This window comes from Colobus angolensis, unplaced genomic scaffold (assembly GCF_000951035.1).
Source record: "Colobus angolensis palliatus isolate OR3802 unplaced genomic scaffold, Cang.pa_1.0 Scaffold167, whole genome shotgun sequence".
NCBI classification, from domain to species: Eukaryota; Metazoa; Chordata; class Mammalia; order Primates; family Cercopithecidae; genus Colobus; species Colobus angolensis.
In genome coordinates, this window is record NW_012114788.1 from 4,099,859 (window position 1) to 4,116,579 (window position 16,721).

At 37.5% G+C, this 16,721-nt stretch overlaps 1 protein-coding gene across 3 annotated transcripts in view; it reads right to left on the reverse strand.

Annotated features, from left to right (window-relative positions):
* Positions 1–6,144: 6,144 nt before the first annotated feature.
* CCT6B (chaperonin containing TCP1, subunit 6B (zeta 2)) overlaps positions 6,145–16,721 on the reverse strand; it is a 33,837-nt gene continuing 23,260 nt past the window's right edge. For all 3 annotated transcript variants that reach the window (XM_011937681.1, XM_011937680.1, XM_011937679.1), the window contains 4 exons: positions 10,574–10,707; positions 9,173–9,275; positions 7,180–7,252; positions 6,145–6,343 (listed from right to left, as the gene is read on the reverse strand). In XM_011937681.1, coding sequence (XP_011793071.1) covers positions 6,271–6,343; positions 7,180–7,252; positions 9,173–9,275; positions 10,574–10,707 — 383 coding nt within the window. In that variant the 3' untranslated portion in view covers positions 6,145–6,270. The remainder of the gene's footprint in view (positions 6,344–7,179; positions 7,253–9,172; positions 9,276–10,573; positions 10,708–16,721) is intronic.

Consider the following 16,721-nt stretch of genomic DNA (forward strand, 5'->3'; position numbering starts at 1 on the left):
CCCAGCTACTTGGGAGGCTGAGGCAGGAGAATGGCGTGAACCCGGGAGGCGGAGCTGAGATCCGGCCACTGCACTCCAGCCTGGGAGACAGAGCCAGACTCCGTCTCAAAAAAAAAAAAAAAAAAAGATCTAGTCTAGATGTCAGGCTTTCAACACCCACACAGAAACAGGGCCACATTTGAAGGAAGGAGTTGAAGCTAAGGCCCCTAAATGAAAAAAGAGCCTTTAAAAGACACATTTACGGAGGCCAATACAGAGGCTGGATGCACTCCACCCACCTGCCAAGTGAAGTAATGGGAAAACTTGCTCTGCTCAGGATACCTACAAGAAACTGAAGCTCTAGGTCTACACCATGCTCACATATGGATTGTGAAATTATATCACTTCAGGGTTTCAAAAAAAAGGTAAAAATGGTCCCACGTTTATAACTTACCACTGAGAGTGCAAATTGGTATAAACCCTATGGAAGGGAACTTGGAAATACGTGTTATAATGACAAAGCCTGTACAATAGCAGAAAACCATGAGATAATATTTTCAAAGTGCTGAGAGAAAACAATGGGTAACTTAGTAAATTATCATTCAATAGTAAGGAGCAATAAAGACCTTTTGAGGGAAGAAAAACTAAGAGAGTATTACTATCTGGTGTACACTAGAAGGAGAAATAATATATAGTAGCAAGAAAGAAAGTGAATCCAGATGGAAGAAGACAGTTGCAAGAAAGAGTGGTGAACAAAGAAATGAATAAACATATGGAAAGTCTAAACAGAAATCGACCTTATAAAACAATAGTGAATCTCAGCCTGACCGACATGGTGAAACCCCGTCTCTACTAAAAATACAAAAATTAGCCGGGCGTGGTGGCGCACGCCTCTAATCCCAGTTACTTGGGAGGCTGAGACAGGAGAATTGTTTGGATCTGGGAGGCAGAGGTTGTGGTGAGCTGAGATTGCATCACTGCCCTCCAGCCTGGGTGACAAAGCAAGACTCCAACTCAAAAAAAAAAAAAAAGTGATTATTACTATAACTAATTTAAGAGATTTAAAAACAAGAAGGAACAAGAAGAGATTTAAAAACAAGAAGATTTAAAAACACGTTTAAACACAGGATGAATTACTGTATTTAAAATGTTTTAAGGACTTTGTATTGTTAGGGAGGGGCAGAGTTACTATGTTAAGTATGCAAGTTAAAATTTTTAAATTAACCCTACAGTAATAAAAATAGAATATATCATTTCCAAACCATCAGAGAGAAAAAATGGGAAGTAGACAAAATTGAATCAATCTAATTGAAGGTAGTAAAAAGAGAAAGCATTTTTTAAAAAGAAAGGTAAACAAAAAGTATCAAAATTATATGTTAGAAATAAATCTATCACTAATCATCAACAATAACTAAACTCACCAGTTAAAAGATACTGCCCAAGTGAATTTTTTAAAGTAATAAAACTTGCCGATGCAGAGGCTTACTCCTGTAATCTCAGCACTTTGGGAGGCCGAGGCAGGAGGACTGGTCCAGCTCAGGAGTTCCAGACCAGACTGGGCAACACAGTGAAACCCCATCTCCACTAAAAATAAAATAAAAAATAAATGAGCTGGCTGTGGTGGTGCATACCTGTAGTCTCAACTACTTGGGAGGCTAAGGCAGAAGAATCCCTTGAGCCCAGGAGATTGAGGTTGCAGTGAGTTATTAAATTAATAAAATCTAGTAATGATGTGCTTTTAGAGACACACTTAATACCTGAAAACAGAAACTTCATAAAAGGATGGGAAAACATACTAGAGAAATAGTATCATTTCCCCATCCCCTGCACCAAAATAGAGTTGGCATTGCTAGATGAATATAAAACAAAATAAGACTTTAAGGGGAAAAGTATCATTTTATAAAGCATTTCTATAAATATATAAAGTATCAAAACAGCCTCGAAAGGAAATAGAAAACATGAGACCTAAAATAATAAAGAATATTGAATCAGTAGTCAAAAATCTATCCCACCCATTTAAAAAACTACTAGGCTCAGACCAAACTGTCAAGAAATAGATAACCCTCCATTTTACTGACTCAAACTTTCAGAGAAAACAAAGAGTAATAATTCCTCAACTCATTTTATGAGGCTAATATGTCACTGATCTGAAAATTAGAAAAGGAAAGTAGAACAAGTAAAATTATAGGCCAACAGTGCTTATGAACACATGTAGAAACCTAAATAAATATTAGCATTGAGTCCAGCAGTGTATAAATAGTATCATATTTCACTGAATCTAAAATGTCACTCATTATAAGATGCACCCATTACTTCACAGACTAAAAGAAAATGCTATCACTTCAACTATGACATAATACTTTATCATTCATACATTTTTTATATTTACTGTAAGAGCTTTTTAAACTTATACATATAATTTTTTATCATATCATTCCTATGCATTAATAACATAGGCAAAATAAATAAGGTAAGACACTCTTAAGACTTCATAATCAAGAGCTCAATTCTTCTAAATCACTTTTCAACTCAGAGTCTCTGACACTCATTCTCACCATCAAGAAGTAGTAATGCAACATTTCATGAAAAAGTCTCTACGATTATCTCTGGTATTTTCTTCTAAGCCATTGACACATATTCTGAGAGTTTTGATATTGAAGATTTTTTTCTTTAACTTACTGGAACATGACATTGTAGTATAGAAACATACTGAAGGCCAGGTGGGGTGGCCTCCACCTGTAATCTCAACACTTTGGGAGGCTGAGGTAGGAGGATCACTTGAGGCCAGGTACCTGTTCAAGGCCAGCCTGGGCAACACAGTGAGGCCCTGTCTCTAGATATATACACACATACATACATACATACACACACACACACACATACATACATACAAACAAGAAATATACTTGAATGTGTCCTGCTTAGATTTTATAAGTATAAGCATAGATTGCAAACCCCACTTGCTGTAAACAAAACTTTAAAAATACATTATATATAGATATCACTTATTATATCAGTCCAGATTCAGAAACTTGTGGTAAGGCAGTTCCAGATAGTTTCATTTCACCTGTAAACTGTGTCACTTTGACTGATATTGTAATTTTCAAATATATAATATGTTTACAGATATGCCCTGCATTAATGTTCCTATTTGGGTTTTTGTTGAGTCTCCTGTCTGCTTGCCAAAACCTAGGATGCTTCAGGCCCATGTACAATCAAAAGCAGAGGCATCCTTGAGCATTAAAGCATTGAACTAAGTGGAAAATGCAATATAGCATATAACTGAAGTGAGAAAAGGCTGTATTTTTGTGTGTTTTTTTAAAATAAAAGTTTGTGTAACTTTTTTTTAAAAAAAGAAATATACTGGAATACTCCAAAACTGCTAAAATGAATGAATGGATAAATCTCAAAACTATTAAGTGGTAAATAAAAGCACAAAAGTATATCTACAGAGCAATACAATTTATACATTTTTAAAACCCAAGAAAAGGCTGGTTACTCACACTTGTAATCCTACCACCTTGAGAGGCTGAGGCAGGGGGACTGCTTGAGGCCAGGAGTTCAAGAACAGCCTGGGCAACATAACAAGACCCCATCTCCACAAAAATAAATAAATAAATAAATAAATAAATAAATAAATAATAAAAAGAAAGGAAAAAAAGAAAAAAAGAAAAATTCACCAGTTAGCTAGGTGTGGTGTCATGTGCTTATAGTCTTAGCTACTCAGGAGGCTGAGGTGAGAGGACTGCTTGAGCCCAGAAGTTTGAGGCTGCAGTGAGCTGATTATGCCACTGCATTCCAGCCTGGGTGACAGAGAGATGCCCTGTCTCTAAATAAATTAAATAAATAAATACCACAAACGAATTTTTTATGTTGTCACAGGTATGCAAAAGAATAAAGAATGGCCAGGCGCAGTGGTTCACTCCTGCAATCCCAGCACTTTGGGAGGCCGAGGTGGGTGGATCATCTGAGGTCAGGAGTTCAAGACCAATCTAGCAAACATGGTGAAACTCTGTCTCTGCTAAAAATACAAAAGATTAGCCAAGTGTGGTGGTGGGCACCTGTAATCCCAGCTACTCGGGAGCCTGAAGCAGGAGAACCACTTGAACCTGGGAGGTGGACGTTGCAATGAGCCGTGATTGTACCACTGTACTCCAGTCTGAGCAGCGAAACTGTCTCAAAATATAAAAATAAAAATAAAAAAATAAAGAGTGGGAAAAATAAAAGTACAAAGGCAATAAAGATCACCTCTAGGGAGGAAGGGTGGAAAAAGCATGATGGGGAGTGGGTGGGGAAAGCAGCATCTTAACATTTTGTACTTTGGTATTTCTTTAAAGAAAATCTGGCTGGGTACAGTGGCTCATGCCTGTAATCCCAAAACTTTGGGAGGCCGAGGCAGGCAGATCACTTAAGGTCAGGAGTTTAAGATCAGCCTGGTCAACATGGCAAAACCCCATCTCTGCCAAAAATGTAAAATTAGCCAGGCATGGTGGCAGGCTCCTGTAATCCCACCTACTTGGGAGGCTGAGGTAGGAGAATCGCTTGAATCCGGAAGGTGGAGGTTGCAGTGAGTCGAGATGGTGCCACTGCACTCCAGCCTGGGTGGCAGGAGGGAGACTCTGCCTCAAAAAAAAAAAAGAAAAGAAAAGAAAATCTGAAACAAATATGGCAAAATGTTACTATTTGTTAAAGCTAGGTGGAGGGTACAAACGTGTTTATTATATTACTTTCTGTCTTTTTTGGTATATTTTAAATATTTCAAAATTTAAACAACGTTACACAGAAAAGATATGGCCATATGCATGGCATGCCCATTTTAAAAGGCCTATTCTATAGGATAAAGACAAGTTTAAAAAGGAGATCTTTATAACAGCAAAAAAAATTGAAAACAGAATTAGTAAAATAAATTGTGGTATAACCATACAATGCAATGCCGTGTAAACATACATAAGTGATGGTTCAGAAGTCTGAATACTGGACCAGGTGTGCTGGCTCATGCCTGTAATCCAAGTACTTTGGGAGGCTGAGGCAGGCATATCGCCAAAGCTCAGGAGTTCGAGACCTGCCTAGTCAACATGGTGAAACCCCTCCTTAGTAGCTGAGATTACAGGTGCACACTACCACACCTGACTAATTTTTGTATTTTTATTTTGTATTTTTTACAAAATACAAAAATTAGTCAGGTGTGGTAGTGTGCACCTGTAATCTCAGCTACTAAGGAGGCTAAGGCAGGAGAGTCACTTGAGCCTAGGAGGCAAGGGTTGCAATGAGCCAAGATCATGCCACTGCACTCTAGTCTGGGTGACAGAGTAACACTCCATCTCAAAAAAAAAGAAGAAGAAGTCTGAATACTGACTTAGAAAGATGTTGATAGCATATAAAGTGGAAAAAAAACAGGCTATAAAATCATAGGTTCTCAACTAGGGCATTAAATGGTTAAAGGAACCTTCTCCTATACACACAAACAGGCCAAAGTTCCATTCATGCACCTGCCATATTTTAGTCTCTTATCAACTAACATCCATGGAAAGAAGCTAACCACAAGAACTCTAATAACAATAAAAAGCATAATAGATTAATTCTAGAGTTTCAAACAAGAAAGATATTGCTATATCTACACTGAACAGTTGTATTATAAGCCAAAAACAATTATTTCCCACTGCTGGTGTCAACAATTCTCATCTTTCCAGATGAGACCTGTTCTATCTCACCATCTAGTCAGAGAGCTACCAGAGCTAGCACGGTAGCATAAATGTTGATCATACATACAAAAAAAAAGCCAGGTAAAATATAATAAATGATATCCAAAATAAATTGAATCAACTATTATAAACAATGTAACCCAAAGCTACATGCCATATTTATAAGAGGAAAGAGTGGCAGCAAGATGTCACTGAAAGAATTTTGAGAGAAAATGAAACATTTTGTCCTACTACATTTATACCCTCTGATAAACTGGAAATTTACTTGGGTGCACTAAAACCCCTATTTCGTTACTTAAAACTTGCCAAAAGGCCTAAAAGATCCTATGCTATAACAACTGCAGTAGCATACAACAAAGGGTGGGGAGTTAGGACTCTTGGGGAAATATTTCAATTATTATTCCTTTACTGTAAAAGTATTTCTTGTGTTCTTTATACCTTGATGAAATATTTTTTGAGACTGTTAAGATCCAAAAGACATAAACTGTATTTATTGTGTAGAAATTCAGAATGGCTCAGGCTACACAATAGTAGTCAGATGTAAAGTGTACTAAATTTCATCTTCTATAAGGGTTGATTTTGAATTCAATCATCCTTTGAGAGAAGACATCCCAGCTCGCATAATTTCATCAACCAGGAGAATGTTGGTGGCAATCACTGTGCTAAGGAAAAAGATGAGAGGGTGAGTAAAGCCTACTAACCCACTCTTAGCTTTTTTCTCCAGCAATCTTTACCTATGTAGGGTACTTTAATGATGTTGGTACAATATTTTATGAGACAAGGCTGTTATAAATACAAATACAAATGTCACCTTTTTTTTTTTTTCCAAGATGGAGTTTCACTCTTGTTGCCCAGGCTGGAGAGTTCAATGGTGAGACCTCAGCTCACTGCAACTTCTGACTCCCACGTTCAAGCAATTCTCCCGCCTCAGCCTCCCGAGTAGCTGGGATTACAGGTACCTGCCGCCAAGCCTGGCTAATTTTTGTATTTTTAGTAGAGACGGGGTTTCACCATGTTTGCCAGGCTGGTCTTGAACTCCTGACCTCAGGTGATTCACCTGCCTCAGCCTCCCAAACTGCTGGGATTACGGGTGTGGGCCACTGCACTGGCCCAAATGTCACCCTTTGTATTATAATTTAAACTCCTTTGTTGATAAGGTGCATTCCTGATTTATATTCCAGCAAAATTGAGCTCATTTTTACAATATCATTTGATTTTCTCCATCATGCATGTGCTACTATTTCAGTAAATTTCCCCTTTTCTTTCCCCCTCAAATAGTAAGATTATTTTTCTTATAACTTAACACTGCTAGACTTAAAATATAAAAGGGATTATGGACTATAAAATGACAGAAGCTAGTCCTAATAACAATACCACACCTTTCAAACACTTGACAATTTTTCCACTGTACAATGACAAAAATAATAGAAACATTTTCATCTTAATATTATCAATTATAACTCTACAAGTCTTTCACTTTATATTCATACGAACTTACCAAGAGTGAAGAAGTTGTTTTTTTACACAATAATTATCCCAAACTCCTGCATCTGCTGCTACCATTGGCTCACCTGAAAAGTAAAAACAATTTTAATACCAAAATCTTACTATTTTCTATTAATATTAATTGATATCTTCTAAAAATATTTAATACACTACCAAAACTACTTTTGTCAAGGTCATCAATGACCTCCATACTGTCAAATCTAATGGTTGATTCTCAGGCCTCATCTATCAGTATTTAACACAGTTGATCACACTCTCCGGCCTACTGTTTGTTATCTTCCAGGATACCACACTCCTCTGGTTTTCCTTCTTTTGCACTAGTGACTCCTTTTCTGATTACTTTGCTGGTTCTTCCTCTTCCTCTCTCACTTCTTAATGTTGGAGTACCCAAAAGTTTAGTCCTAGCCTCTTTTCTCTCTACCCTTAATCCCTAGGTGATCTCATCCAGACTTTTAGATTTAAACCATACACATCTGATGACTCTCAAGGTTTTTTGAGTGTTTTTGTTTTTTGTTTTCTTTTTTCTTTTTCTTTTTTTTTTTTTTTTTTTGGTGTTTTGTTTTTGTTTTTGAAACAGAGATCTTGCTCGGTCACTCAGGCTGGAGTGCAGTAGTGTAATCTCGGCTCCTTGCAACCTCTGCCCCCTGGGTTCAAGCAATTCTCCTGCCTCAGCCTCCCAAGTAGCTGGGATTTCAGGTGCCTGCCACCATCCCCGGCTATTTTTGCATTTTCAATAGAGATGGGGTTTCAACATGTTGGCCAGGCTGGTCTTGAACTCCTGACCTTAAATGATCCACCCACCTTGGCCTCCCAGAGTGCTGGAATTACAGGCGTGAGCCATTGCACCCGGCCTGACTCTCAAGTTTTAATCTCTAACCCAGACGTCTTCCTTGAATTCCAGACCCATATATCCAACATTTTTAATTAAAAGATTACAGATGCTTCAACCTTGACTCTGCCAAACCTGAATGTTAATGTCCTCTCACCCACAACCTGCTCCAGCCAGTCTTCTCCACCACAGTTGATTGCAATTCCAACCTTCTACTTGTTCAGCTGACTTCTCTACAGAGTGGAGAATGGCCAGAGTGATTCTCTTAAACAGAATTAGGCCATGTGCCTGGCCAACATGGTGAAACCCTGTCTCCACTAAAAATACAAAAAGTAGCCAGGCGTGCCAGCAGACACCTATATTCCCAGCTACTCCAGAGGCTGAGGCAGGAGAATTGCTTGAACCTGGGAGGCAGAGGTTGCAGTGAACCGAGATCACGCCACTGCACTCCACAGCATGGGAGACAGAACGAGACTGCCTCATAAATTAATTAATTAGGCCATGTTACACCTCTGCTCAAAATTGCTCCCTGCTCCTCTAAAGTAAAAGCCAAAGTCCTGAGACTGGTCCAAATGCCCCTGCATGATCTGACCTTCTGTCACCTCTCACCTCCTTCCTCAAAAACGTCAGACACTGGCTTTTCCACTGGCTGTTCTCTTTCCCTAGAACACTTAACCCCAGTTGCCTACATGGCTGATTTCCTCACTTCCTTCCACTTTTTTTCAACAGACATCTTGATGATGCCTACCATGACCAACCTCTTTAAGCTGTCGTTCTCTTTCCACCCTCCTGTACTAGTGTTCATGATCATTAGTAAACCACTCTTTTTTTCATATAATTCATTTCTTTCTAAGATGCTGAAGGAGATTTATTAAAGTTATTATTTACTGCCTACCTTCTCCCACTACAACATAAGCTCCCAGCGGCAGATATTTTTGTCTGTTTTGTTCTGTGTGAAGCCCAAGAGGAAATCAAGCACTCAACAACTATTTCTCAAATGAATGAACATTTTTTAAGAAGCTCAAAAATAAACTAAAGGCATCCAAAATTTAAATATTAAAGTTACCCAAATCTCTACTTCTTTACTATAAGATCTGGGTAACTAAAGAATAACCTCTTTCTTTATTAAGCAGCTAATTTTCCTTCCCTTTCTTACCTGTATTCAAATCTATGCCCACAAGTTGTTTTGACTCGACATGCTCAGCCTGAACTTTTACTAGTGTTTCCTGTGGGTCATAACCAGCATTCTGAGCAAGAACCTTTAGGAATAAAAATAATAATAAATATATATGCATAATACCATCACATATCTCAAATATCAAAATACTCTTTACTCTTGTAAAAACACATCTATAACATGGCAATCATCTCCTTTTGAAGAATTCTACTTTCAATCTAAATCAAAGTATTATTTCATCTATCTAGTACTTTTTATATTTACTTAAACATTGCCCCTATGCACATCACAGTAAATTCTGAGGACATCAGAGTTCCCCCATTTCCACTCTACTACATTAATTTCCCTCCTTGCAAAAGGTTTTTGTGTTTGTTTTTTTTTTTTAGTGTGGAAGGAAGTAGAATGATACTCTTGTTTCCTCTAGTGCTGCTAGTCACATGCCCTCCAGTTCTTCATAGGCACTTGCTAAGGAAACCAGAATATTTGCAGCACCTTTGTGCCCCTCATCTTCATGAGGAGAGTCACGACCTGTGGTAACAGGGTTGGAGATACCCGCACTCCAAACCAGGCTCATTTCCAAGTGGTCCCAAATCACCAGCTGATGAGGAAAAAGGTACCACCAATGTACACTGGGGTTACCAATTTCTGTCAACAACAAGATCATACTGACTTTGCTACTCTGGGGAAAGAAAAAATAGAAATCTAATTCACAAAGATTTCACAAATTATGAAAAATTTTAATAAAAATTAGCAAAGAGATTTTGCTGGCATTGTTAATAATGTTTTAATTCATGGTAATAGCATCTTTGAAGTAATTTTACTGTATTTCTAAGGTGGTTTGAAACAAATTAAGGAAAAGAGAAAGGAATGGTTGCTTTCTATCCTTAGGTTGCCACATGGAAAAATTCTGTTTTCTCTTTTTCTAGGAGTTAAAATGATGATGATAAATGTAAGGTTGTATTTAGGAATGCTAAACAGCCTCAAGCCCTCACTCTCCACAATTTAAATTGATTACATTTGGATACCACTAACAAAACAAAGATGTACCATAAAATCTAACTAAATTTTAAATTCTAAACTTTCTCATTATGATTAATCATGAGTCATTTCTGAAGGAAATATTTGGAGCTGCTTTAATTTTTGGAACTCAGAGAAAGAAGCAAGGGGGTAAGTTGACTATTTCATGAGATCATGCAAGGATTCTGGGCTGTTATCCCAAAAGTTTCCCTGCTTTAGCTGTAAAATATCTAAGAGAAAATTGTGTAAGGAAATGCATATAAATACCTGTCTACTCCATTAACTATCAGATAATATGGGCAATTTGTAATTAAACACCTTTATGTCTAACCAGTTGTTATTTGGCCGAAAGGGTAGTTGTACCTTGGGAATAATGAGTAAGGCATCAGCAAAAGCCTGGACTCCAAGACGAGCTCTTCCTTTTATACTGTTCTTATACGTAACGAGAGCTTCAGCCATTGCCACTTCAACTGCACCAGCTCCAGGAACCATACAACCTATTGGAGAGAAAAAATATGATTGGCAAGACATGCCATAAAGACCAAAAGAGAGAGAGAGAGAGAGAGAGAGATAGAGAGAGAGAAAAAAGCAGTTCACTATTTAAGTGTGTTGTATTATCTACAAAAACCAAATAAATTGCATGGCTTAGTAATTACTCAGTTATCTTATGAAACATCCTGAAGTTATATGTCATTAAATAAACAGGCATAATACAGATAACTGGCTGCAAACAGCTTATTTCGCTGCTTATCCTCTGGTAAACAAGAATAATTTCTTTTTACCTTCATCTTACTCTTTTATAACTACTTTTTTTTTTTTTTCTGAGATGGAGTTTTACTCTGTCACCTAGGTTGGAGGTGTAGTGGCACGATCTCGGCTCATTCCAACCTCTGCCTCCCAGGTTCAAGCAATCCTCCTACCTCAGCCTTCTAAGTAGCTGGAATTACAGGTGTGCACCACCACACCCAGCTAATTTTTGTATTTTTAATAGATACGGGGAGGGGGGCCACCATGTTGGCCAGGCTGGTCTTGAACTCCTGACCTCAAGTGATCCACCCACCTCTGTCTCCCAAAATGCTGGGATTACAGGCATAAGCCACCACACCTGGCCTTATGACTACTTTTAAGAGGTAGTTATTTATAATTTATATTGACAGGTAACTGATTACAATATCTGACATGCAAATTTTTTAGGCCAAGATAATTTGTCCCTAGTTTTTGATAGGGAATTCTTGGAACTCAATGAAGTATTTGTTTTTGGTGCTAGAGCATAACTCAAACTGCTGTCTAAGAAAAAAATTAAGTGGTATTATTATTCTAAAGCAAGAGTTTTGGTTAAACACATCAAATTTCACATCAGCATATGACTTTTATATCTGCTATTTGTATGGTTTCATAAAGTTTATGACTCTTATTTAAATCAGTAAACTTGCTTTAAAACAAAACAATACGAAAACAATCTCCCCTTTTATCTCACATCATTTTAAAATTACTACCCCCTTTCTCTGCTTCACTTCACAATGTAACTGCTCAGAGCTGTTTACCCAACAGATTATTACATCATTACCTCCCATTCACATTTTTTAAAAGTTCCTTGTTAAATACAGAATATACTCAAAAGAATATTTATATGTGTAAGATATAAAGAATAAATGTACGAATAAACAAATGTATTCATGTACCTACCACCCAGCTTAAGAAAGAGATTACTAGAACCTTTGAAAATTTCCCTGATCCCATTCCCTGTGAAAACACAACATATCAAAATTTTAGCATCCCTAAAGCAGTACTTAAAGAGAAATTTATATCACGAAACACCTATATTAGGAATGAAGAAAGTTCTCAAACGAATGACCCCAGCTTCCACCTTAAGAAACTAGAAAAGGGCGGGGTCTGGTGGCTCACTCCTATAATCCCAGCACTTTGGGAGGCCAAGGCAGATAGATCACTTGAGCCCAGAAATTCAATACCAGCCTGGGCAACACAGTGAGACTCCATCTCTACAAAAAACACAACAATTAGCCAGGTGTGGTGGCACACACCTGTAATCCCAGCTACTTAGGAGTCTAAGGTGGGAGGACTGCCTGAGCCTGGGAAGTCACGGCTGCAGTGAGCCGTGACCATGCCACTGCATTCCAGCCTAGGCTACAGATCAAGACTCTGTTTCAAAAAGAAAAAAAAAAAAAAACTAGAAAAGGAAGCACAAATGAAACCTAATATAAGCAAAAGAAAGGAAATAATTAGAATGAAAGTGGAAATTAATCAAATGATAAATGTCAGAAATGAGAAAAGTTACATCACTACAGATTCTACAGATATTACAAAGAATAATAAATGAATATTATGATCGACTTTATGACAATGAAGTTGAAACTGTAGATCAGAAGTTAATACTTTCTGCAAAAGGCCAGTTAATATTTTTCAGGCCATAACATTTCTTTTGCAACTATTCAACTCTGCCACTGTAACACAAAAATAGCCATAGACAATACATAGACAAATGAGTATGGCCACATTCCAATAAAACTTTATTTACCAAAACAGGCAGCAAACCAGATTTAGCTCATAGATAGTAGTTGATGATCCTAACTTAGATGAAGTGGACAAATTCTTGAAAGACTACAAACCACTAAAGCTCACTCAAAAAAAACAAAATCCTTTATAGCCCTATGTCTATTAAAAAAAATTGAATGTGTCATTAAAAGCTTTCCCACAAAGAAAACTCCAAGGATCAGATAGCTATATTGACAGTCTACCAAACATTTAAGAAAGAAATAATACAAATAATACCAATTCTCCACAACAACTTAACATTTTCAGAAATGTGAACAAGAAGAAAAACTTTCCAATTCACTCTATGAGTACAGCATTGTTCTAACACCAAAAAAGATAAAAGCATTACAAAAAAATATATACACAGACCAATACTCCTTATGAATACAGATGTAAAAATTCTTTAAAAAATTTTAGCCAATTAAATCAAATAATACATTAAAAGGAGAATACACATAGTAGCATTATTCACAATAGCCAAAAGGTAAATGGAACATGTTTCCAATAACAGACAAAAAAAATGTGATATATACATGCAATAGAATATTATTCAATGGTAAAAAGGAAAGAAATTCTGGCACATGCTACAACATGAATGAACTTTGATGACACTATGCAAAGTGAAATAAGCCAGACAAAGGACAAAAACTGTATGATTCCAATTATATGAGATACACAGAGTAAACTCGTAGAGATAGAAAGTAGAATGGTGGTTACCCAGGGCTGGGGAGGTGGGTAGGGAATGAAGAGTTATTGTTTAATGGGTACAGAGTTTGTTTTGCAAGGAAAAAAAGTTCTGGAGATGGGTGGTGATAATGGTTACACAACAATGTGAATGCACTTACTAACATTGAACTGTACACTTAAAAATTGTTAAACTGCAAATGTTATGTTATGTATATTTACCACAATTTAAAAAAATGGAATTCATTAAATTTTAAAAAGTAAAATGCATTGTAACTAAGCATGGTTTATCCCAAGAATGTAAGGTTTGACATTTGAATCAATCAATGTAATTTACTGCATTAAAAAACTAAATGAGGGTTGGGTGCAGTGGCTCACACTTGTAATCCCAGAACTTTGGGAGGCCAAGGCAAGCAGATCACCTGAGGTCAGCAGCTCAAGATCAGCCAGGCAAACATGGTGAAACTCCATTTCTACTAAAACATACAAAAATTACCTTGGCATGGTGGTGCGTGCCTGTAATCCCACCTACTCAGGAGGCTGACACAGGAGAATCGCTTGAACCTGGGAAGCAGAGGTTGCAGTGAGCCAGGATTGCGCCATGGCACTCCAGCCTGGGCAACAAAGTGAGACTCCATCTCAAGAAAAAAAGAAAAAAAAAAACTGAGAAAAATCATATGATCATCTCAATAGATGCACAAAAAGCATTTGGCATTTATTCTCGTGTGTGTGTGTGTGTGTGTTGACAGAAAAAAAAAACAAGAAGTTTCACTCTTGTCGCCCAGACTGAGGTCCAGTGGCGTGATCTTGGCTCACTACAACCTCCGCCTCCCAGGTTCAAGCAATTCTTCTGCCTCAGCCTCATGAGAAACTGCGATTGCAGGTGCCTGCCACCATGCCCAGCTAATGTTTGTATTTTTAGTAGAGACAGAGTTTCACCATGTTGGCCAAGCTGGTCTCAAACTCCTGACCTCAGGTGATCCACCCGCATTGGCCCCCCATAGTGCTGGAATTACAGGCGTGAGCCACCGAGCCCAGCCTGGCATTTATTCTTGATTAAAAACTGTCAGCAAACTAGGTGCAGAAGGGAGAACTTCCTCAACCTGGTAAAAACCTACAGCTAACATCATACGTAATGGAGAAAGATTGAATGCTTTCCCCCTAAGATGAGGAATGAGGAAAGGATGTCCATTCTCATTATTTCTAGTCAACATTATACTGGAGGTTCTGGCCCATGAAATAAGGGAGAAAATTTTTAAATATCCATATTGGAAAGAAAAAAGTAACTGTATTAGCAGACAACGTAATAACTTATATAAACAATTCAATGAAGCCTATAAGAAAGCTAATTGTGATTTAGCAAGGTTGCAGAATTCAAGATCAATGTACAAAAACAAAATATATTTCTATATATTAGCAAATAACAATCAGAAATTGAAATTTTAAAAATAACATACACAATAGTAACAAAATAAATGAAATTATAATATAGAGATAAATATGGAAAAAAGTGTGTAAGAACTATGAAATACTGCTGAGATAAATTCAAGAAGACTCAAATAAATAGATAAGACGACATTCATGAGTTAGAAGGCTCATTATTAAAATATCAACTATCCCCAAATTGATCTACAGATTTAATAAAATTCCATTCAAGCGGGGTGTAGTGGCTCACACCTGTAATCCCAGCACTTTGGGAGGCCAAGGCGGGAGGATAGCTTGAGCCCAGGAGTTTGAGACCAGTCTGGGCAACAACATAACGAGACGTTGTCTCTACAGAAAATATTAAAAAAAAAAATTAACCAGGCATGGTAGTGCATGCTTGTGGTTCCAGCTACTTGGGAAGCTAAGGTGGGAGAGTCACTTGAACTCAGTAGGTCGAGTCTGCAGTGAGCCAATGATCACGCCACTGCACTCCAGCCTGAGTGACAGAGTAAGATCCTTTCTAAAAAAAAAAAGTTCTGATCAAAATCCCAGCAGCAGTCTTTCTGGTAGAAACTGACAAGCTGATTCTAAAATTCATATGGAAGTCATATGGAAATGCCAAAGACTTAGAATGACCAAAATGACTTCAAAAAAAATGAGAGTTAACAATACTGATTTCAAGATGTATTACAAAGCTACAGTTGTCAGGACAATATCATATTAACATTAAAATAGACAAATGTATCAGTAGAACAGAAAAAAGAGCACAGAGATAGAACCACACAAATATGAAAAACTGATTTTTTATACACGAGAAAAGGCAATTCAGTGGTGAAAGTCTTTTCAGCAAATAAGACTAAAACAATCTGATACCTTTATATGAAAAAATGAACTTGTATCCATACTTGTACCATATACAAAAATTAACTTAAAATGAATCACAGACCTAAATGTAAAACATAAGACTATAACACTTTTAGAGAAAAATATTTGTGACCTAGGTTAGGTAAAGATTTTTTAGATACCACACCAAAAGCATAATCCATGAGAGAATAAAAATAATAAATTAGACTTCATCAAAATTAAGAACTCCTCCTTGAAAGGCACTGTTAATAATAAAATAAGCCATAGAGGAGAAAAATTTGCCAGACAGATATCTGAAAAAAAGCACTTGTACCCAAAATATCCACAAAGAACTCTCAAACTCAACAACAGAAAACTAACACAATTTTTTTTTTCTTTCCTTTTTTTTTTTTTGTTTTTTCTGGAAACAGGGTCTCGCTCTGTCGCGCAGGCTGGAGTGCAATGGTGTGATCATAGCTCACGTTACTGTAACCTCAAACTCTTGGGGCTCAAGTAATATTCCTGCCTCAGCCTCCTAAGTAGCTGGAACTACAGGTACAGACCACCATGCCTGGCTATTTGTGTGTGTGTGTAGAGTCATGGTCTTGCTATGTTGCCCAGGCTGGTTTCTAACTCCTGGGCTCAAGCAGTCCTCCCACCTTGGCCTCCCAAAGTGCTGGAATTATAGGTGGGAGACACTGTGCTTGGCCAACAATCCAATTTTTTAAAAGGGCAAAAGATTTAAACAGAAAATTCACCAAAGATATATGGAGGGCGAATAAGCACATTAAAAGATGCTCAATATGGGCTGAATGTGGTGGCTCATGCCTACAAATCCCAGCACTCTGGGAGGCTGAGGGGGGAAATCTGCTTGAGGCCAGGAGTTCAAGACCAGCCTGGGCAATATAGAGGACCTCATCCCTACAAAAAAAAAATTTAAAAATTAGCCAGGTGTGGTGGCATGCACCTATCGTCCAGCTGAGGTGGGAGGATCACTTGAGCACAG